The sequence below is a fragment of the Anguilla anguilla genome, chromosome 9 (assembly GCF_013347855.1).
Source record: "Anguilla anguilla isolate fAngAng1 chromosome 9, fAngAng1.pri, whole genome shotgun sequence".
Taxonomy (NCBI): Eukaryota; Metazoa; Chordata; class Actinopteri; order Anguilliformes; family Anguillidae; genus Anguilla; species Anguilla anguilla.
The window spans coordinates 51151329-51174751 of NC_049209.1; the positions used below are offsets into that span (position 1 = coordinate 51151329).

At 48.7% G+C, this 23423-nt stretch overlaps 1 protein-coding gene across 1 annotated transcript in view; it reads right to left on the reverse strand.

The window, feature by feature from the left end:
* The window catches only part of stard13a (StAR-related lipid transfer (START) domain containing 13a), an 82445-nt gene that overhangs the window by 15891 nt on the left and 43131 nt on the right, over positions 1-23423 (reverse strand). Inside the window, 1 exon segment of the mRNA XM_035435033.1 lies at positions 353-424. Coding sequence (XP_035290924.1) covers positions 353-424 — 72 coding nt within the window.

The window sequence follows — 23423 nt, forward strand, 5'->3', positions numbered from 1 at the left end:
TGGAAATAGCTCTCTGCGAAGCGGGCTTCAAAGACTGAGGGAGAAAGCCTGTCCTTCCACCAGGCCTGAGGACAGCTGTAAAAATTCAGCTTTCACTACTGAAGAGCGGACCGTACCATTGCACCACAGGCGACGGGGGGAGCCGAGTCGTAGCTGCCACAGCTGACTGGTCATAGCGTTAACGATTTGTGTGTTGACAGTGTTAATGGTTCAGCTGATGGTATTGATGGTTCAGTTTTGATGGTGTAATGGTTATGGTGTAACGGCTCAGTGTTGATGGTGTAATGGTTCAGTGTTAATGATGTAATGGTTCAGTGTTGACGGTAGATCACGGCTGTGCTGTGCTCCTTACCCTCAAAGAGCTGAGAATACTGGGGAAAGCCTGCTGCCCTCAGCCAATCACATGCCTCCTTCGCCTCGATTTCTGGAACACAAGGAGAGAAAGGTCACACAGAGGTCACGGCGGCTGTAATGCGATATGCACACAGACACGTCCCCGGCTGTGATGTTCGGTGCCGCTTCATCAAGAATAATCATTTGAGGAAAAAGAATAATGATAGCTCACGAGGATCTTACAAGCAAAAGTCCTCACACACACACAGCTACCCAGAATTACACACACACACACTACGAAGCACAGTCAGGTTGAGTGGTTAGGACATTAACACATACTACCCTCAAAGTTACAATTCGACATAAACAGAGGTGAGACACTCTCCCCCTCTCTTTCTCTCCAGGCGCCCTCAGTTCTGTCGTCCTGATGGAGAGGATGAATGAATTGAGCAGCGACGCTGCTTCAGAACACGCGCGAACATTCTGAAAGAGACGTTTCCGAGGAGACGTTAGCCCACTGACGCGACCGTCACTTCATCACCCCAGAGACGTTAGCCCACCGACGCGACCGTCGCTTCATCACCCCAGAGACGTTAGCCCACTGACGCGACCGTCGCTTCACCACCCCAGAGGCGTTAGCCCACCGACGCGACCGTCGCTTCACCACCCCAGAGACGTTAGCCCACCGACGCGACCGTCGCTTCATCACCCCAGAGACGTTAGCCCACTGACGCGACCGTCGCTTCACCACCCCAGAGGCGTTAGCCCACTGACGCGACCGTCGCTTCACCACCCCAGAGGCGTTAGCCCACTGACGCGACCGTCGCTTCACCACCCCAGAGGCGTTAGCCCACTGACGCGACCGTCGCTTCACCACCCCAGAGGCGTTAGCCCACTGACGCGACCATCGCTTCACCACCCCAGAGGCGTTAGCCCACTGACGCGACCGTCACTTCATCACCCCAGGACCACAGAACCTGATCGGAGAGCACCTTTCACGAGAGACGTGTGAGACAGAGGCAGTTATTGTCACTTCCACCTGTGCCAAAAGCACGGGTTTGATGAGCCGTGTGGATGAACGTAGCCCCGTGCTGTAGCACGGAGAGCAATGCTACGATCATAAGACGCCACCTAGCTGTCACGTAGCTGGAGGGTTTTTTATCAGGTTGAAAAGAGAGAGATGCCCCAGTGCCACTCTGCTGAACTATCCTCTCCACATCTACGTCTGGTACCAGCCCATCCAGGCGATCAGAGCAGCTGCAGAGAGCATTAGCGGGACACAAGGAAGAGTAACACACTGTCAGTGAGCATTAGTGGGACACAAGGAAGAGTAACACACTGTCAGTGAGCATTAGTGGGACACAAGGAAGAGTAACACACTGTCAGTGAGCATTAGTGGGACACAAGGAAGACTAACACACTGGCAGTGAGCATTAGTGGGACACAAGGAAGACTAACACACTGTCAGTGAGCATTAGCGGGTCACAAGGAAGAGTAACACACTGTCAGAGTTCCGGAAGGCTTGTGGAACCCGACCAAAAAAAAAAAGTCAGTCTTAACAAGTGCTTACAACGAGAGATCTTACTTCTGTCCCTCAAGAAGAAAATATGAGCTTGTTTTAAGTTCCTTTTTCGCTTGACAAGTGTCTTACCCTAGCGGCAAATCGTGTAGTGATTCAAACTGTCTCACCTCACTGGCGATCTCTTTAAGTCTAAAAATAAGGCTAAAATGGACTTATTTTTTTGGCTTTTGCAGTGAAGAGCAGGACGTGTCGAACATGTCAATTACTCCACAGCGCCCCCTAGGGAACAACAGTCCAAGCCAGAGAGTTCACCAGGTTCAAGTACAATACAACTAAAATGCGCAAGGCACATTAACAAAAACTACCTCTCTAAACAATTATGAGGCCACATTTCCATGGAAACAGTCAAGGCAATTACTATATACACTCACATATAAATATATTTCAAGTACACACACACACACACACACACACACACACACACACCGAGTTTCCCTCATGTTCCTCTCATTAAAAACGCGAAACAGTAATATGGACTAATTCCATTATTTTCAGTCAGAAGGATTTAAAAATAAAGGCAGGATCAGGCTTTCCCGCGTAATTCTGGTACAGATGTAAAAATGACAGGCAAACTGTCAAAATGGAACCAGCGGTTAAAAGTCAAAATTTCCATGAGTCCTCCCCCCATCACAAGCCCACACACACACACACACAAACACACACACCATATGAAGAGAAAACGTCACAGTGAAATAGTTCTTGAAAAAGCAAAAAAAAAAAGAAAAAGGACCAGGGTCTAATGCTAATGCCCCCCATTACAGTGTCAACAAAGAATAAACTTCATTTCTGCATATTTTCATTCAGTTAAAAATGGATAATCAGCCAAAAACTAAACTCACTCTGTATTTTCATCCTTCTGTCACCCTTCGAGTTGTGCTTCTCCCTCCTGCAAATTCGCAAATCCTCCAGAAATCCCATCACCACCATTCCCACACCGCAGAAAATTCCAGAAAACTACGTGGACAGCGCAAGGAATTCCCAAACTCACGACATCCCAGAAGGCTCCTGCGTCTGTCTGTCTGTCATTCTCTCTATCTCTCTCTCTCTCTCTCTCTCCCCCCTCTCCTTCACTCTCTCTCTCCCACTCTCTTTCGCTCTCCCCCCTCTCCCTGTCTCTCTCTCTCCTCCCTTACCTCCTTCTCCCTCTCTTGCAGCCGTCCTCAAATAACCCTGCCTTCCAACACCCTCTCCCGCTCTCTCGTTCCCTCTCACACTTTCACTCTCTTTGTCCGTCTCCTTCTCATCACGTCCTGCACCTCCTCCTCCCCCCATCATTGGCTCTCGCTTTGCTAAAGTTTCTCCAGGACTTAGGGAGGCTTTCTGGGGGCAGGGGCGAGGTTGGGGGGGGGGGGTATTTCAGCCTTCCTCATGAAAACTCTGAACTCTAATTCACCTTTATGCTTTCACAAGATGCAATCACTTCCTGCTCAAAGTCTGGTGGGGTTGAGGGGGGGGGTAAGGGGTTTCCATGTCTCAGATTTTTCACCATGTCCAGGACTAGGAGTCAGCAGTTTCCAATACAGAGTGAAGGAGTCTGGGAACTCGGGGTCGAAGGTCAAAGCCCTTAGCATACTGTACACACAATCCCTGTCCAACAGCATAATGCAGGTTGATAATGTCACAGGGACTGGGGGTGGGGTGTGTGTGTGTGTGTGTGGGGGGGGGGGGCGGGGGGGTCAGGCGGGGAAGTCCAGATGTTGCCCTGGCGATCTACGGAATGGAAAATCATACACAGCCCAAATTTGGGGCCAGTGGGTTGTGGGGGAAGGGGGACCAGGAAATAAACTGTGGGAAACCACAGCACAGTGACTCATGCAGGCAAAGGGCCCGGCTCACACACACACACACACACGCACACACGCGCACACACAACTTGCGCTCGTTAGCATCAGACCCTGAGCACGGCTAACATGTCTGCAGCACACGCAGAGTGCACAGGCTTCTGGGCTGTGTCTGGGAAACACCACCTCTTCTGAGCGAGGTCCTACTTACATACGTACGTATACACACACACACAGATATAAGCTTATACACCCGGGCCAAAAGCCCAAAGCACATGTTCATAACCAAAACAGGCTGAACAATGATGTGTAGGAAGGAAATTTTGTTCTGAATACTGAGGAATAACAGATGTTTCTTTTATTGCCAACTGTCAGTACTTCACAGGTGTCTAAAGGGTTAAAGTACTTCAAACAATCATTTGGTCTTGCAGGGCATCTTTAAAATCATGCCTCAGCTCGTAAATCTCCCAATGAGAGACAGCTAAAGGGCAACTGTGAGAGATGATTATCACTGAAGATGATGGCTATGGAGGACCAGACTGAGGTATGGAGGCCTCAAATCCTCTCAGCACGTCGTATTTCTCGCCATGTAGGACTTTCTGTTAAAGCCAGGGGCTCGGGGCAGTGGGTGGCAAATCACGTTAAGGCACTGTTCCAATACAAATATGGACCATGCCACCGCCAAGCGTGTGAGGGAACCCCGCAGGGCAATGCATAATGCCTGACTGATTCGTAATCGGCGACCCCTGCTGGTCAATCGAGCGCCCGCGGTCCACTTGGTAAAGCTGCACAAGGAGCATCTTCTTTTGAATCGCGTCTGCGCCAACTGTCCACAGTCTGCAGGAACTTCAGCTGTGGTCTGCAGAGTTAAGGTCTGTAAAATAACTGTTCTGACTGTCCAGTTCCGACCGAAACAAGTTTCACGTAAACAGGGCCAGCGCACGTTACGTAAAATCCCGAGCTCTCTTCCAAGGAACGTTCCGGGTGTGCGGGAGATGATTCCGCAGACGGCCGTCCACTTCCTGTCCCGGAGTTTCCAGGAGTTTCCTGGAGTCCGATGCCAGACTCGCCCTCTTAATCCAGGGCAACAAACAACCCGGTGGCGGGAAGACGACCCCGTGCCAAGAGCCAAGATGGCCTCTCGCTGCCAAGCCCGGCTGCACCGAATCACCCCTGGCATCGCGTGAAGATCGCGCTTATTTCAGACTCCTGCGCTTTACGTGACATATTTGTATGAATCGCAAAAAAACAGCGGAGGTCTGCGGACAGCTGTCTTTGTGAACTCGTCTGTCGGTCCAACCTATCCGGACATAGGGCAGGTGACTGGCACCTTCAGCCTTATACAAAATCATAAGCATATATCCCCCGCAATCACTCCAGAACCAGTGCCAAACCCAACAGCCTGTATTTCTGCACGCGGAGTCTGCGTTTGGTCTGCGTGGGCCAGCTCCAGTCGAGTGAAGTCGATTCAGGACGTGAGCTCAAATCCGATCCGTTAATTGTGAAACCAGCCCTCGGAAAATGACGACCTTTTGTCCGGTCAATTAAATAAACTAACGGGGGAAAAAAGAACACGTCATAACACCTCAAGAGAGACACGCACAGAGCTACAACGACATCCGGCTTCACTTCTGGGAAGGGACAGAGAGGGACTAGGAGAGAAAGCAAGGGAGATGGTAGAAGGAGATTGAGAGAGGGGGCTGGAAGAGAGAGAGAGAGAGAGGGGAGATAGAGAGAGGGAGGGAGACAGAGGGAGGGAGGGAGAGAGATGGGGGTGGGACACAGTTACTTGTGTACTTTACCGTAAGGATAAATTAATTCGGTAAGGCTGAATGACTCCACTGCCCAATTGGGCGACAGGGCAAAGTTATTTTTTGGGGGGGGGGAGCACTTGAAAATGTAATTTTAAAATGAATACTGAACCCCCAACTGAGTAATTTCCTCAGTATCATGAGAACAAAGGTCTCCATGCTTTACAGTCGGGGATGTTTAATTAATACAGATTTCCCAGAATACCACACCCCCACCGCCAGCCCCCCTCCTCCATCCAGAGGGTAGCAGCCAAAACACAACGCTCCACAATCTAGCCAACAAAGAAGTACCACTTGTTAACTTCACCGAGCCTTAAAAAAACACTCCACAATGTTTTCAGTGGCCGATACGTGCGGAGAGGCAGCAAGAGGAGCGAGAGGACGGGAGAGGGGACGGGACAGGAGACAGGAGAGGGGATGGGAGAGGGGAGGACAGAGGGGAGGAGACAGGGGACAGGAGAGGGGAGGAGACAGGGGACAGGAGAGGGGACGGGACAGGGGATGGGAGAGGGGACGGGACAGGAGACAGCAGAGGGGCGGGACAGGAGACAGCAGAGGGGACGGGACAGGAGACAGGAGAGGGGACGGGACAGGAGACAGCAGAGGGGCGGGACAGGAGACAGGAGAGGGGACGGGACAGGAGACAGCAGAGGGGCGGGACAGGAGACAGGAGAGGGGACGGGACAGGAGACAGGAGAGGGGACGGGACAGGGGACAGGAGAGGGGACGGGAGAGGGGAGGACAGAGGGGAGGAGACAGGGGACAGGAGAGGGGAGGAGACAGGGGTCAGGAGAGGCTAACCGTGAGGAGCTATGGAAACATCTGGAATGTGTGACCTTTCAGTGCGTGGCATTCAGCTGCTCTCACGGCAGAGCTGTGACCGAACACCTGGGGTATGATTTGTGGAACGAACACCCCTCCCCCCCCCCATCCCATCTCCCCCATCCCAACTTTTAAAAAACCCCGTCATGGACCCCTGGCCCACAGCCCTGCTACCACTCTCCCGCCAGGATCAGGACAACCTCAGACAAGGTTGCCCGGGGAAACGGGAACCGCGCTTCCCAAAACAAGCCGAAGAGAAATTCCGAAGCGTGCGCTCCCGGCCCTGCGGCTCGTCCGCTCCCCGTCCACGCTCGGCAGCTGTCCGTCACTGCGGGGAGGGGGGGGGGGGGGCGGGGCCTGGTGCTGCGGGGTCACTGAGCGTGTCTGTGATCAGTTTCGCAGAGCCCCTGCTTTCGCCAACACAGGAGAGTTTACCCTCCGCCGGTCACATCTGCCCGACTTCCTGTCTGAGTCTTGGCCACTTGAGACCCTTGGACATTCTGCGGTTCTAGCTGAAACCTTCTGTCAAAAATGAATAATTGGCATGTGAATGTCCTTTTGTTGTGTTGACTACAAAAAAAAATGTCTGCCTTAACAAATGTTTATAGAAACAAGTCTAAATACGACACTAAAATACTTGCGGTTAAACACTTGAAACGACTCAGAAAACATACTTAACGTAGGATCACAACTAAAGCAGTGGTATTATATTTCACATATTTCATACCAGGCTGCGGGGCCCATCCAGGCAATCGAACAGTGCCATAACAGATACCAGACCACAGAGTCCATTCATGCACTAGAACAATGCCTTAACAGACACCACACCATAGAGTCCATTCATGCACTAGAACAGTGCCTTAACAGATACCACACCATAGAGTCCATCCATGAACAAGAACAGTGCTTTAACAGGTACCAGACCAGCTACCTGGTGCCACAAGTCCCTGGCTTTAAGAGAAGATTCCAAGGGCAAGAAACACAAACCTGTGGGGGTTTAACAGCGAGCTTCAGAACGAGCCCCACGTTGTCTGTTTTCATTCTTTCATCCGCGTTAGACTAAACCGCGTAAGAAACGCGAGAAGTTCCCAGTGACAGCTCACGTCACACCAGGCCCTGCGCAGCCATAAATCAGACTGTCACCTGGAGCCGCATGCGCTCCTGTCAGCAAACGGAAGCTGCTCGTCCACACGATCCGCACACGTTCAGAAATAAATACTGTGCGGGGGTGCAAAAAAAATAAAAAAATGCCCATGCCATTCATGTCATTTCATTCTGGAAACAGAAAGCAAAGAATAAAACAAATTGATGTCCATGTCCACCGGTGCTGTGGGTGAAGTCTAGGAGTTCTAGCGATTTTCAAATTGGTAATAGCGTTTCATAACTGAACCACAGAGCAGGCCTAGGGTATTTCCAGATTCTGTGAACTGTATTTTGAAGTGGAAAAGAGTAGTAGTGAAGTAGGTGAATCCCAAAACGCACGCTAGCCGTGTGCCTCCGCTGGGTCCCGCTGTGGAACAGGAGCCTGCGGGGTCCAAAGACCCCGGGCTCAAACCAAACAGGCCCGGCGGCAGCTGAGGTCAGGGCCCTGAGGGCCTAAAGGCAGGTGTGTGCTTTTAACTGGGCTCCTGTGCACAGGGCCGGCTCTACTGTCTGTACCCGTGAGGGGCTTCACCTGCACCCCCCCTAAAACACATACACACACACACCACACACACACAGACACACACACACTCAATCAGACACTCAACTCACATACACACACACATCACACACTCTCTCTCTCACACACACACACACACACACACACACACTCAATCAGACACTCAACTCACACACACACTCTCACACTCTCACACACACACACACACACACACACACACACACACTCACATACATACCACACACACACACACACACTCAATCAGACACTCAACTCACACACACACCACACACACACACACACACACTCAATCAGACACTCAACTCACACACACACACACTCAATCAGACACTCAACTCACACACACACACACACTCAATCAGACACTCAACTCACACACACACACACTCTCACACTCTCTCTCTCACACACACACACACACACTCTCTCTCTAACACACACACACACAGAGACACACATACACTCACACTCTCTCTCACACACACAGCAAAGCACAGACACAGACACACACTCACACACACACACACACACACACACACACACGTCCTCACGCCAGCACCCTATCAGAGGACAGGACGTCCCGAGGGCGTAAATATTTACAGAACCCGGTTTGTGGAAGAGCACTTGGGGCGAGCTGCACACAGGCCCAAAATCACAAACGGGGTGACGGAGGAAGAGAGTGGCTGAGTGAGACAAACACGCTGTTTCACACACTTCTGTGCGTTCCTACAACCGTGCCATATACACACGTGTCATACATGGACTTTACTGTATGCTTTGGAATGACAGACATATTGATGAAAATACTATTATACCAACATAAAAGGTTCATGTACTTCAAAAAGCTATTTGATCCAGGTCTAGTTACTAAACACACACACACACACACACACACACACTACGAAGGCATTAATTGAAGGCAATTAAAATTCAAACTCCTTAAATTCAGTTTAGTGAATCCAGCAATTCCTAAAAAGTACTCGCAAAATGTTTTTGCAAAGGATAAAAAAAACAACATTTCCAGCCACAGCTATTTGGACTGAATCCAGGCCATTGTCTAGTTGGCGCATTATTTATTATTAAGTTTAACCACAAACATCATAAAAAATGCAGAGTTTGGGTACAGTTCCCCGTTTTTAGGGGTGGTTTTTTGGGGTGGGGGACGGTGAGCGTGGGTTGGCAGGAGCACCCCCACCCCGTGCACACAACCGCCCCCCCCGCCTCCCCCCCCAAACGGAGGCGGAATGGATCAGTTGTGGGGTCGTTCGCTCCTGAAAACATATGTTCTGGACGGCAGCCATTTTCCCACACATGCACTAATGTTCTGAGAAAACCTCTTCTGGGGGCTCTTAAGAGCACAGCCCGGACTTTCGGAAACAAAAGAAGGGGAAAAACAGCACGTTTTCTCCTCTTCACTCACTTAAAAAAAAAAAAAACTTTACTACAAATCTATCTTTCTTTTTTTTTTACGCGCCCCCGTAAAACCGAACCCAGCTGCTGTTTGTTCGTTCGGCGTGTTATTTGCCAAAAAGGTAACAAATGACAGGATGACCAAAAGCTACAGCAGTGGGTTAAACATTACTGATGTTAACTGTCAGCACACACTGACACACGATAGCGGCTTAGCTCCAGCCAGTCATATCACGGTCAAAGGAAAACTTGTTTTTCCCATTGTACACATTCACAAATCATGAGATACGTCCAACAGCTCTACAGAGCTGGATTCACATTTAGGCTTTTATCAGATGATCATTTCCAGAATGACTCACAAAAGTACACACATAAAAGTTTTGGCATGGTGGTGGCAAGTGATAACAATGGCAATTCATCAGTATCACAGACTACAGTAATAGAGAAAGTCTGGATGCTATTACTTAACTCCAGGTGCTGTTAGAAACAGTTACATTATGTTACTAAAGTCTTGATGATGGTACTGAAGTCAAGACTATGTTAGTCAAGTCTAGATGTTGTTAATGAAGAAAAGTTGTTAATGAAGAAAAGTTGTTAATGAGAAAAGTTGCTGTCAGTGAATTCTAGGTGCTGTTAGTAAAGTCTAGGTGCTGTAGTAAAGTCTAGGTGCTGTAGTAAAGTCTAGGTGCTGTAGTAAAGTCTAGGTGCTGATAGTAAAGTCTAGGTGCTGATAGTAAAGTCTAGGTGCTGATAGTAAAGTCTAGATGCTGATAGTAAAGTCTAGGTGCTGTAGTAAAGTCTAGGTGCTGTAGTAAGTTAGGAGACTGTACCTTGGGGCATCTGAGTCCACTGAGTCCCGTTTCAGGTGTGTGCGGAGTCCAGTGTGTGAGGTGGTTACACCTGTGTGCTCTCTCTCTCTCTCACTTTCCCTTTCCCTTTCTTTCTTGCTCTCTCTCTGACTAAAACCATCCTTTACTCCCTCCCCACCCCTTTCTCTCACTGTCCCCCCTCTCTCTTTCCCTCTCTCTCTGTCTCTATATCTTTCTCTCTCCCTTCCCCCTCTCTCTAACACTTTCTCTATCCTTTCTTGCCTATCCTTCCCCTTCTCTTTATCGCTCCCCTTCTTCTGTCTCTCTTTCAGATTATATCACTATATCACTCTTCTTTTCCTTTATATTACTCCTTCCCTTTTTTACCACTTCACTCTCCCCTTCTCCCCCCATCTCTCTCCCTCCTCTCCTCCCTTTTTCTCTCTGTCTTTTTGGATGACTCAGGCCCCTCCCCCTTCTCTAGTTTTTTTGACTGAAGTACAGCTGGACTGTGTACCCCCATCCCCCCACCCCACCCCACACACCCAGATCATAAACGTGGAAGAATGTGTTGAGACCGTGTTTACGTTCAGTGTGTGAACAAGCTAATGACTCATTTTTTGCCTTCTTGAATAACCCCCCCCCCCCCCCCGCCCCCCAAAACTTATTTTCCAGGGGTTTAACTCAGAAATACAATGATAATTTCATCAGTGTGATCTAAATGTGTTTTTCATCTCATTTCCTGTAAAACATGCTCTTGCAATTAAGCTGTGTGTGACGAACAGCACTGAGGATGGTGTGTCCTGCACAGACACCACTGGCAGAATTACTGGTTTATTGAGTTTGTGTGCAGCATCAGGTGCTGCGATGTTGGTGTGTGAAACAAAAGGTGTCACAGCCACAGACACAAGGACATGACTGTGTGTGTGTGTGTGTGCGCGCGTGCGTGAGTGTGTGTGTGCATGAGTGTGTGTGTGTGTATAAGTGTGTGTGTGTGTGTGTGTGTGTGAGTATGAGTGTGTGTGTGAGTGTGTGTGTGTGTGTGTGAGTATGAGTGTGTGTGTGAGTGTGTGTGTGTGTGAGATGAAAGAGGGGGTCCCTTTCCACACTTCTGATCTCTGTATCAGGGTCTCGGGGGTCAGGGAGAGGTCAGGCGGGGCCAGACGTATGGCACACTGTCCCGGCGTGAGAACGCCTCCACTGGCCATCAGCAGCCCCCCCAGGGGACACGCTCAGACCAATTAACAGCCCCCCTGCCCCGTCCCACGCCCCAGTCGCCATCCCGGGACCGTTCGCAGTAACATACACCCTCTTCTGCACGCATTCCTTCTGGACTATACTGTAGTGTGTGTGTGTGTGTGTGTGTGTATATGTGTGTGTGTGTGTGTGTGTGTGTGTATGTGTGTGTGTGTGTGTGTGTGATCACAGCGACAGCTCCTTGAAGAGCTGGACAGCTGGGGGGGTGGGATGGGGTGTTGTGGGCGGGGCTTATCCATTCACCCCAAAATACAGGAACTCTCATAAACTTACCAGCTGGAAACAGGCTTTTCCACTGCACAGTTCATCACAATAAAACTGGGCATCCCTCTATCTCTCAGTCTCTACCCCTCTTTCATTCTCTCTCTCTGTCGGTCTTTCTATCTCTGCATCTCACTCTGTCTCTATCTAACTCTCTTCCTCTCTCTATCTCGCTGTCAGGAAAATGTACAGTGGATGAGGATGCATCTCACAAGTTAATGATTTAATCAAATTATACCTACATAAAAGGTTCAATGTTTTTTATGAATCGTTTTACAGGTTTTCAAAATTGCTTTTATTGTGTTTTATTTCTTAACATGACTGTGTTATTCGCAGCACACAGAGGGTAAGTTTAAGGCTAATTCAATCAGAGAAGCAGCATTGATTTACTTCTCATTCTTTTTTCAGTGTGGAAATTGAAATGGAAAAAAGGTCATTTAGGTAATGAAGAAAACAAAGCAGTCTGAAAGGCTGCAATGAATCTCTGCCTAAGTGGTTTGACACAGACGTGTAATGAACGGTCAGCACCCGCAAGCCTGCGGTCTTGTCATTCAGGCTTTTTCCCGCCGTTTTTGCGATATTAATTCCGTCCAGCAGAGGGAGACAAAATGCAAAGAACGTGACAACTAAGAGGGCTTCCGAACGGTGACACCGACACACTAGGAAATGCGAACAAAGCGCTTCGCTCCAATGAACTCTTATTCGGGGGCTCTGAACCCCCGATAAACAGCAAACTATACGGAAGAAAAGGGAGAGCAAACCGATATATGCATAGGAAGGCCTACTGCTGAAATGTTAGCTTGTCTGAGAGGCATTACATCTGAACGGTAATTCATATTGGTGCTACTGACGTGCTGACATTGCCTGGACCGAAGCAGTGATAAATTGACCAGGGTTAAGTAACATCTTCCTTAGGAAGAGCTACACAGAAGACCGCTTTCTGTGCGCATTGTCATCAAAACACCTGCACATTGTCGGGAAATGCTTTCTTATGACATCACCGAATTTTCTGTGGAAAAACCTGGTGATATCACGGCTGGAAATTTGCAGTTTGCGGGAACTGCTCTTGACTGTGTCATTGGACTTTGCAGATGTTTCAAAGCACTTGGCGTTTCTACTTCTGTATTTCTACGGAACGGTGAGAAGGAAGTTTTTTCTCGGCAGGGGGAATGACTCCATGGCCTGGACCCTTGAGAAAAACTCAAGCCTGTCCTCCAGCGTTCCACCTTTGTCCGTAAAACAAAGACCAGAGAGAGAATTTCAGGCCAACATCACGGTTTAGGATACACAAGAGCATCCAGAGCTGCTCTAAGATTTATAAAGTCGGATTACAGCAGTAAATGTGGTCTCAGGAAAGGGAGTTATGGACAGAACAGAAGAGACGCCTGCTTGAAAAGCAGTTACGGATAATCCATCCAGGAGACACAGCCTTGTGTAGGGCCTTTCAGACAACCGTACGGCCACTACACAGTACCTGAGTAACTGCCCGACTTCATATTTGTCGAGTACGAGTGTGTTAATTTTATACCTGTTTTCCTGTTCAGATTCACCATTTCAGTTAAAGGTTTTGAAATTACGGTCCACCTGGTCTCGTATTGCTGAGGGTTCGGGTGGGATGAGTTGGTGGACGTGGCCGGGGAGAGGGGCGTCTGGGCTGCTCTGCTTGCCCCGTTGCCACCGCAACCCTGACTGGGATTAAGCAGTTATAAAATGGATGGATGGAACATGGACCTCCTCTAAAAAAAAAAAAAAGAGTGCTTATGAACTCCTCACATCCCACTTTGACTATTTGCACCCGTCCGTCCGTCCGTCTCTGAGCCCAGAGGCACAGCATCCTGCCCCGTGACTCATCACTAGCAAAGCACTCATCCCTCGGGCCTACCTACGGAGCGCATCCACCGCTAACTCTCCCCGGACAGATGTCCGCGCGAAATTCCAGAGAATTCCGAGAGGGTCACGCTAGAGAGAAACCGATTTTACACGCCCCCCCGCCCACACCACCCCACCCGCCCCACCCCGTCCTCCTCCACATTCCTCCCTTTCAGGAACGTCGTCACCCACAGCGGGAAGAGAAATCTTGCACCGCAGGCTGAAAGCGCACCTGTTTACACCACAGACTGGATCAGCTGCCCCTCAGCTCCCAGCATTTACCATGGGTACGCTGGCCACAGCTATGGGACGTATAACAGCAGCGTAGCATAATGAGTATAGCAAAAAGGTTGCAGGTTCGATTCCCAGGCAGGGCACTGCAGTTGTAACCTTGAGGTCAAGGTCACCCTGAATTGCATCAGTGTATATCCAATTGTAAAAATGCATACAATGTCAAAAATCAATAGTTGTGCCTGTAGCTCTAGATCTGCTAAATGCCACTAATGTATGTAATGCACAACATCCTCAAACCCATCTGCTACTTAACCCTTTCAAGGGTCGGTTTTTTGGAATGTGTTCTAGAACTCCATTGCTTTCCACAACCAGTAGCGATTGTTACATCAGCAATGGAATGTTCAGTTAAGAACATACCTATCACATATTTGTGATGTCACACCTTAAAGGATTTAAAGCACAACAACCTCAGACCACCTTGTTTACCTCCTATGGTATCTAATGTTACATCGTAGGTTTGCGTGTATGGATAAACTACCGTGAGTTCTGATACTGATGACATAGCCTCTCCTCTGTTCATTACCTAAACCTTCATGTCTGTACTATTGTAAGTCACTGTGGAGAGGAACATCTGCTGAATGCGTAAATAGATTTTTTTTTCCCCCTGAGCTGCTGGGTTAATGTCCAACCTGGCTGCCGCTGTTGTGTTCACACTCTCAGCCTGTCAATCATTGGCCAAACGTGCAGGTGGCTGTCGGCTCATCAAGGCCCTTATCTCTGCAGTATCTGCACAAGTGTGAGTGTCTCACACCCGCCATCTGAGGACAGCGAGCTGCTGAAACAAGTCTCATTTAACGCTGTCACAACACAAACGTGTCTAATTTAACAGTGTTACAGTAGTGGGTCTAATTTAACGGTGTTACAGTAGTGTCTAATGTAACTGTCACAGTAGTGTCTCATTTAAATGTAACACTAATGTGTCTAATTTAGCAGTTTTATATGAGTGTATTTAATTCATCACAATGTTACAGAAGTGTGTCTAATTTAAGTGCCACAGTAGTGTCTAATTTAAGTGTCTAATTAAACTATTACAGTACTGCATCTAATTTATCATTCTTATATGAGTCTAATTTATAAGTATTACAGTAGTGTGTTTAATTTAAAAATGATTAGTGTCAAAAATGAATAGTGCAACAAAGAATCCAAATCTGCTGCTCAGATATGCAATATGTTTATGCGAATGTTATTCCGCCAGGGAGCATTTTACTATATTTATGATATCAGTGTCACAACCAACAGCAGTAGGCAGTGCATGAACCCAGGGTTGATAACACCGACCTTTGACCTCTTCTCTGTGCAGTGCTGGATTTTTTGTGGCGGGTGCGCTTGGCCCCCCTCCCAGAGCGCACAGAAGCTGAGTGAGTCAGGCTGGTAGTGATCCAACAGTGGGCGTGCTGCGTCTTTGATTGAATCCCTCGCCTTATCTCCCTCGTCCAACCTTCGCGCCGACACTCTCAATGTCACGGGCGGTAAGCGCGATGTTTGAGCGGCGATACGTGTGCTGGGACCTGCAGCGCAGTGGGCGCTGTGACATTCACACAGCGAGAGAGAGCGCAGCTGCGGGTGCAGTGACTGCATTCAGAGCTGCAGCCTTCAGCAGCTGCTACCTGCTGCGGGGAGTGCATGCCATCTCCACGCATTTAAACATGCATGCATGCTGCACACATGCACACAGACATGCATGCACGCATGTACACAGACGCACACATGCATGCACACATGCACAGAGACGCACACATGCACACAGACATGCATGCACACAGACACACATATGCACAGACTTGCATGCACGCATGTACGCAGACACATGCACACAGACATGCATGCACGCATGCACACAGACATGCATGCACACAGACACACATATGCACAGACATGCATGCATGCATGTACGCAGACACATGCACACAGACATGCATGAACATACACAAGCAAACAAATGCAAAAACACTGACACGCACACACACGCACGCAAATTACAGAAGGCATCTACACACAAATTCTTGCAGAAACACACAAACACGTGCATGCACACACAAACACAGACACGTGCAGAGACACGAAAACACACACAAAGGCTTAAAGAAGCAGAATCATTGTTCACACGCTCACATTGTTGCCTAAGACTCCATCATGGTGAAATAGCGGCTCATCCCACTGGCAGACAGGGAGGTGTCCAGATTAACTTTGGAAAATTAACACTAATACTGCACTGAACCTGGCTCAGGTGAGCTTGTTACTGTCTCTATGGAAACTGTCTCCATGGTGAAACATGTAGCTCTGCAGGTGGGATACAATCAGCATTTAGGTACACTGCAAAGGAAGAAGCTGCTGCCCAATCAGCATTAGCCAAATTAATTTTTTTGCCTTTTCACTATTTGCAAACAGACCCTAATTGTCCCAAATGAACTTAAAACCAAGAACAATGGAATGTGATGGACTTTTATGTTCCGTTATGTTTATATTTGATGTCACTGCCTGTATTCTGCTAGTAAACGTAGGACATACATACATGTAAGTCTCTCCAAAAAGCAATCATGCCCATTCTTTTTAAAGTTAAAAAGGCAAGGAAGAAGCACATTTGCAGACGCAGACACTGAGCAGGTTGGAGTGCACTGGAAACGCAGACCTCAATGTGACACAGGGCCAGTGTGGAGCGCTCCTTTGGGTGGTGTAAGAGGGCGGGTGTGTCAGAGCAGGACGTCCCACAGTGGGCAGTAGGCCCAGCAGGGCTGTGGGCCCAGCAATAATCTAATTTTGTCCGGGGCCCGGGACAATAATATTTACCACAAGTTCACAGACCATTTGTCCCCCCCCCCCCCCCCCCCCTCCCCCTCCAGGGCCCGGGACAGCATAACCAGTCCCCCCCGCCCCCACCACTCCCTGACATGCATTCAAACTTCCAGCAAGAATCATACAGGCTAAAAGAACCAGGCCTTATACACTGAGTCCAGGATGTGATGTCACAAAGCACAAACACACAATGCAAAAAATACTCCAGGACGTGATGTCACAATACAGAACTCGCAATGCCCAATCTCTAACAGCATGCGCATTGTGACATCACAATGCACACACTCCAGGCTGCCTAGAGGCCTCAAGGTAGAAAGTCACTTCAACTTTACTCACGGAAACAGACACTGAGGGGTCTCTGTGGGTATTCAAATGACAAACTTCCCATCTGTCTCCAGGGAAACGTGGCGCACTGTGAACTTTGAGCGCATCACGCAGGACGCCGAGCAGTAGCTCAGGGCGACAGGAAGTGGCGAGCGGAGACAGAGCTTCGCTAAGAGAGAGGAGGGATGACTCGAGAGGCCCAAGGTCAGCCTGGGAACGTTTCAGCCAATCAGGGGTTGGTCATGAGAAAGCCCCTCGGGCTTAGATGGGCCACAGTATATCATCCCTTCACAGAGCGCGACCAGCAGACTCAGACAGGTGGTTGAGCTCCTGTCACTAGCACAGTTAATACTGCCTGCAGCCCCACTCTGGAAACTATGCCTCTGAGGCAGACTGCACGAGCTATTAATTACTGAGAATCTTCATTTGCTTCCTTCAAAATACTGTGAAAAGGCTGAGATGGAAACGGTCAATCGGACAAACGGCAATAAGGTCAGAAGGTCCCACAGACTGCCTTCGTTGCCATAGCGTCCTTACTGTAGGTGCACAGAGCTGGGTATTAGCAGTGAAGACACACGGCTGTCTGTGTACAGCACATATCTCAGACTCAGAGGCCAAAAGCACCAAAATATTATTTTCAAGAGGCTTACAGGGTGAGGGTGAGACGGCATGCAGGCACTTGAAAATAAAAATGTAAAAAAGAGTCTTAATAACATCCATCACTGACAGCATGTTTCTCTGCAGCTTTGTGTTAGTTATAGAGGCTTTATAACACTGTAATAAAAGGTCTGAAACTGATTTTTTACGTCATTGATTGGCTGGAGTCCAGACATCGCAAATCTCTCAAGTATTAAATTTCATGTGTCACACGACGACTGTTTCTTTGAGCCTCGAAGATGAGAAACCAATTCCTGGGAAGGCTTTCTAGAAAAGTGCGGGAAAAAAAAAAACTTAAACGCAAACACATGGTGCATTTTGGCCCGTTCTGACAGCCTCGTTGCCAAGCAACCGCGACGGCTGGCCCGCACTACAGAGCGGAAAGCCCTTACGTAACAAACCAGGCCCTGAAGCCATCACATCATGAGCTACCTTTGGACAAGAACCCTTTTTTTAGTTTTTTTTTTTTTTTAGAAAAACTTGTTTTTTTTTTTTTTTCATCAGACGATGAAAGAATGGTCGAGGCATGCGCTGCGTATTTTCGGCGTTCTGTAAACCGCGCTTAACGGAATCAGCCGGGCCGAAGTCAGCTGTTTCTGCGCGCGGTGGGAAAGGCAACGCATGAGAACCGGCCGGTTTTTCCAGCCTGTAATCCCCCCCCCCAAAAAAAGCTCATTAAAATAAATCACAAACAGTGCTTTTGTTTGGTTGCAAAGTTCGCAAAGAGTCTCTACTGTACTGCAATAAAGCCCTCATTATGTCGGTATTAGAGTATTTTACGAATGTACGTTCCACGTCTTACATTGGTAAAGAGAGAAGTTATTGTTAGATTTGCACTGATTATACTGACCACATGTCTGGCTACATACAGACAGAAGCTGCCTTTGACCACAGAGCCACGATGGACGTGTTTATGAGCGAACACAAGACTCAACATGCGCTCCCCGTCATAAACACAACAGCGCGTTTACACACCCACAGGGCTGGGACACAGACAACACACCCAGACTCAACCGTGAGAAAATGTGTGTGTGTGTGTGTGTGTGTGCAAATGGCCATTCATGTGTATGAGTGTGCATGTATGTGTGTGTTCGTGTGTGTGTGTGTGTGTGCACGTATGTTTGCATGCAAATGGTTATTCATGTGTGTGTGCGTGTGTGCTTGTGTATGTGTGTGTGTGTGCTTGTGTATGTGTATGTTTGTATGCAAATGGATATTCATGTGTATGCGTGTGTGTTTGTCTATGCACATGCATGTGTGCTTGTGTATGTCTGTCTAGGTGTGTGGGGGGGGCGGGGTGAATGTGTGTGATGCTACTGACAGGTGACAGAAGACCCTTCTGAATCTGTAAGGTCCACGTCACCCTTTGCCGATGGGATGCCCACAGGGAGAGGGGCTTTCCACAGAGAATCAACCAATCAGCCTCAAAGGTAGTCCTGGAACCCAATGATCACGTCTCAACACACTGTCCACTTCCTGTCTGAGAACAGCTACTAAACGAAGCAACACTAAGTCGCGTCAGAGACGTCCCAGCTCAGACACAGGGCTGGTTCTCATTTGTCGCTACGCGGAAGTGCTTTTCGCCTTCAACGAGATGATGCGATCGGTTAGAAGCGTTATCGTGTGGAATCAAAAATCCGTTTCTACTAAACAAAGTTAACTGAGACATGGAACCTGATCAATGCGATTTAGATGCAATGGCACACGTCTGGATCAAAGGCAGCAGTGTGTGATACAAACAGTCTATTGTTTCTGAAAGATTAATTGAAAACACACAATGTTGACTCTCAACAATAAGCATGTGAAAAGAGAAAGCAACTGTTCCCGCCACGGGTACAGAGGTATCAAACACACGCATACTGTACAAACACAACCACACCTTAGAAAACATCTGTCACATGACTGCAGACAGGAGAAAACTCCCAGGTGAGGGGAAACGCTTCTGAGAAGAGGTGTGTGTGTGTGTGTGAGAGAGAGAGAAAGGAGAGAGATTGAACCAGAAAGTGAGGAAGAGAGATTGAGAGAGCAAAAGAGTGAGAGACGAAGAGAGAGATTGATAAAGAGAAAAAGAGAGAGCTTGTGAGAGATTGAGAGAGAGAGGGACAGTGTGAGCGAGAGAGAGATAGAGAGAGAGGGAGAGAGCGATGGCACCCAAACCATGGTACCTCTAGCGATCCTGCTCAGCCGCTGTTGCCTGGCGACCAGCCGGCCCAGGCGGTACGCCGAGCGTCTTCGGCGGGGGTGCAGACTCAGGTAGATGTTCCGCACCTCCGGGCTCATGCTGCCGGGGGAGCCCCCCAAAACCTGCCCCCACATCCCCCCCTCTCTCTCTCTCTCTCGCGCACTGTCCGATCCAAAGCAACCCGCTTCCTACATGCAAACTCTCCTCATACACGCGCAAACACACACACACAAACGCGAGCGTGCATGTACACACAGGCACGGGAGTCAACTGCGCTGAGCCGAGTTTATCCGCAGAAGTACGGAATGCCCTTCGTCCCACTTCCTCCTCCCTCGGGTCACGTGACCCGTCCGACCGGCCAATGGGGTGACGGCACCCGGGGGCCCCGCCCACCCGACTGAGAATGTGAGCCAATGGGCTGCGTAGGATCTCTCCGCCCTCTGTGGGCCGGAGGGAAATATAAATACCAGCACAATAGCTGGGCACTGAGTAAGCAGAGAGCAAGAGAGGTAGAGAGAGAGGGAGAGAGGGAGAGAGAGAGAGCGCGAGACACTCACACCTCCTTTCCTCAGCAGGAGGAGATTCTCAGAGGTGAAGCTGCAAACCTGAATCCACACCACAAGCAGGTAGCTTCTATACACCCCATTAATTGGCTACTGTCTCCCCAACCCTTCTTCTCTATTGGCTTGTCTCCACACTGCTTCTCTCTTATTGGCTAGTCTTTACTGGCTAGAGGCAACACACACAGAAATAATATCAGGAGCAGTGACCCCAGTCCTATCAGCCAATAACGTTAGTTTAAATACCAAACACTTGCCCTGACTGGGCTAGGATACAGGGGAAGTCTACTGTCTGACCTTTGACCTCAGACGTATTGAGGAGATTAGCAATGCACTGAAAATAATGTGTGGACATTTTGAAAAATAGAACACAACTACATCTCGACATAACTGTCCCAGGGTGTCCCATTAACCCCGTAACTTCTCCACAGGCACTGAACCCCATAACTGCCCCAGGGGACTGAACCCCATAACTGCTCCACGGGACTGAACCCCATAACCCTGCAATCTGACGTCTCTGATCACAGAGGGGGGGGGGGGGGGGGCGTGCATATGTGTAACTAGGAGAGATATGCAAAATCCAGGGGGGTGGGGGGGAATCCAGGTCCAGTGTTAATTGGCAATAAAATGACTCTCTTACTCTTTGTCCCCCCCCCCCCCCCCCCCCCCCCCCAAGAGGAGGGCAGTTGTCTTTATAGCTGTTTGTACAAGGAGCAACAGCTCCAGAACCAAGGACACGGCCAGGTCACACACTTTCACTTACAGACCAATTTGCTGTAACACCACAAGCAGAAACACCTATCCAGCTTGAACATTAACATAACTTACAACTCTACATATTCATCACTCGATTGATAACTCCTCTTCACTCCTGTCAGGTGAGAATAGTACCACACTATGGCAGAACTGATAAAACTGTAATATGTTTTTATTTTGTCAGTGAGAGAATGGTGAAATCAATACTAAACCAGTCACGCAGACTTGTTTGACAGTTATTATGGTCATTAAAGCGGCTTCCAAAAGCTCTGCAGGCATTTTCCAGTACATTCGGGTTGTAAAAATAGCACTGTGTGGAGTGATAAGGGAAGGCATTTCACTCCGTGCGCGCACACACACACGCACCATTTAGCAACCACGTAGTCCGCTGCTTCATTATGTAACACTAATCCATACCTAGTCCTAATCTCTCTCCACTAACATTCAATAAATCATAAATTGGAGAAAGAGGAGAGAGGCAGCCTATGTATTAATGACCGGCTACACGACGTTCACTCTCTAACCCAGGCTTTAAACTCCATCACTCGCAATCATAAGATTAAATAGATCAATTTAAAATAACTACGGGATATGCTATGCTATGAAAACTAGGTGCTATTAGAAGTAGGTAGCCTACAGTATAAAAAGCATGATTTAAATTGTCGCGGTTTCAGAGACAACATTTAAAACTGCGGCGTTAAAATATAAAAACTTATCCGTGCCCTATCGTCTATTAATAGGCGACTGAAAAGTGGGCTACCGGCCTTACGACAGACAGAAAATTTTTAGTCACTTGAGAGAGAAACGGTGCGCTGTTCGCTTTTCTTGGCAACCGCCCTGGATTTTGGTTTCAAAATCCGTTCCCCTCTGACGCGCCCCGCGCACCATTCGGAAGCGCCCGCCTGTGAGAGCACGGACTCCGCCGGCGAGTCACCGGCCCCGCCCCGCATGCAGCTGCATAACTGCCGGTGCTTGCGCAGTATCCAGTTGCGCTCCAAAAAAAAAAAAAAAGAAAGAAAACGAAACACTGGCTTGACTAGTAAGTGATACATGTAAACTGCACGCGCGAAGCATTCGCGGACGAGCCCCGTTATTTACATTGCGCGTTTTTACATTTGATACAGACATTTAAGGGAAGTCGGCGGCGACGGAAGCTCCAGCTATTTTCCCCGGGGACACCTCGAAGTGTTTTTCACTGATGGACTGTATTTTCACAGCCCACATTTCTAATATTATTTCATTTACACAGATGGACATTTTCAGAAACAGTTCTCGGGCGAGGGTACGGCAGAAGGGGGGTTTCTAATGCCGGGGATTTGAGCCTGCAGGGTACTCGTCAAACTCTTTAACAGCTGCTACCCGTCCACCCCTTTAAGTGGAAGAAAAGCCCAATTTAAAATGCCTTTTAAACTGACTGTTTATGTTCCTGAGTGCATTAGTGAGCATATGTATGCACAGTTGTGTGCGCGTGTAGAGGTTGTGCATGCACAGTCATGTGTGTGTGTGTGTGTGTGTGTGTGTGCACGTGTGTGTACATTATGTAACATTGCATTCCCTTTATTTGGTATTTATTTATTACTGTCATCCATAGCAATGGACAATACGTGCGTACCAAAGTTCATTGGAACAACCCCAGAATACAGGTCCAATAAGATACAATTCTCATTAAGTAGTAGTTATCCATAGCCATGAACATCAGGTCTAGTTCACGCAATAAGTATAGGCTGAATCAGTAAAGGTTTGGCAAGTCAAACTAAAAGTCATATGTGTTTGTGTGTGTACACTGTGTGTGCATGTGCAGACAGTATGTGTGTTTGTGTGTACATTCTGTGTATGTGTGTGTGTATTTGTGTGCGTGTGTGTGTGTGTGTACGTGTGTGTGTGTGTGTGTGTGTGCCTGTCTCTCCTCAGCTTGCTCAGAGCCTGAAGGTGACTGGCTCAAAGCCGCAGGATTTCTCTGGGCTGAGCGGGATCTGTACCAGGGGAGCAGAAGAACCAGCCAAACAGCACGATAAGCCCCGCCCTGCTCCCAGCCCCTATTTACCCAACGCATCTTAAACAGGCCTATTTACCCAACGTGTCTTAAACAGGATTAAGGCTGGGGCTTTGAGAGGGGGCCTGTGACGCACTTTCCGGAAGGTTTCCGGAAATCGTGCCACTTTGCATCATGTGGGGGGGGGGGGGGGGGGGGGGGGGGGGGGGGGGGGGGGGGGGGGGGGGGGGGGGGGGGGGGGGGGG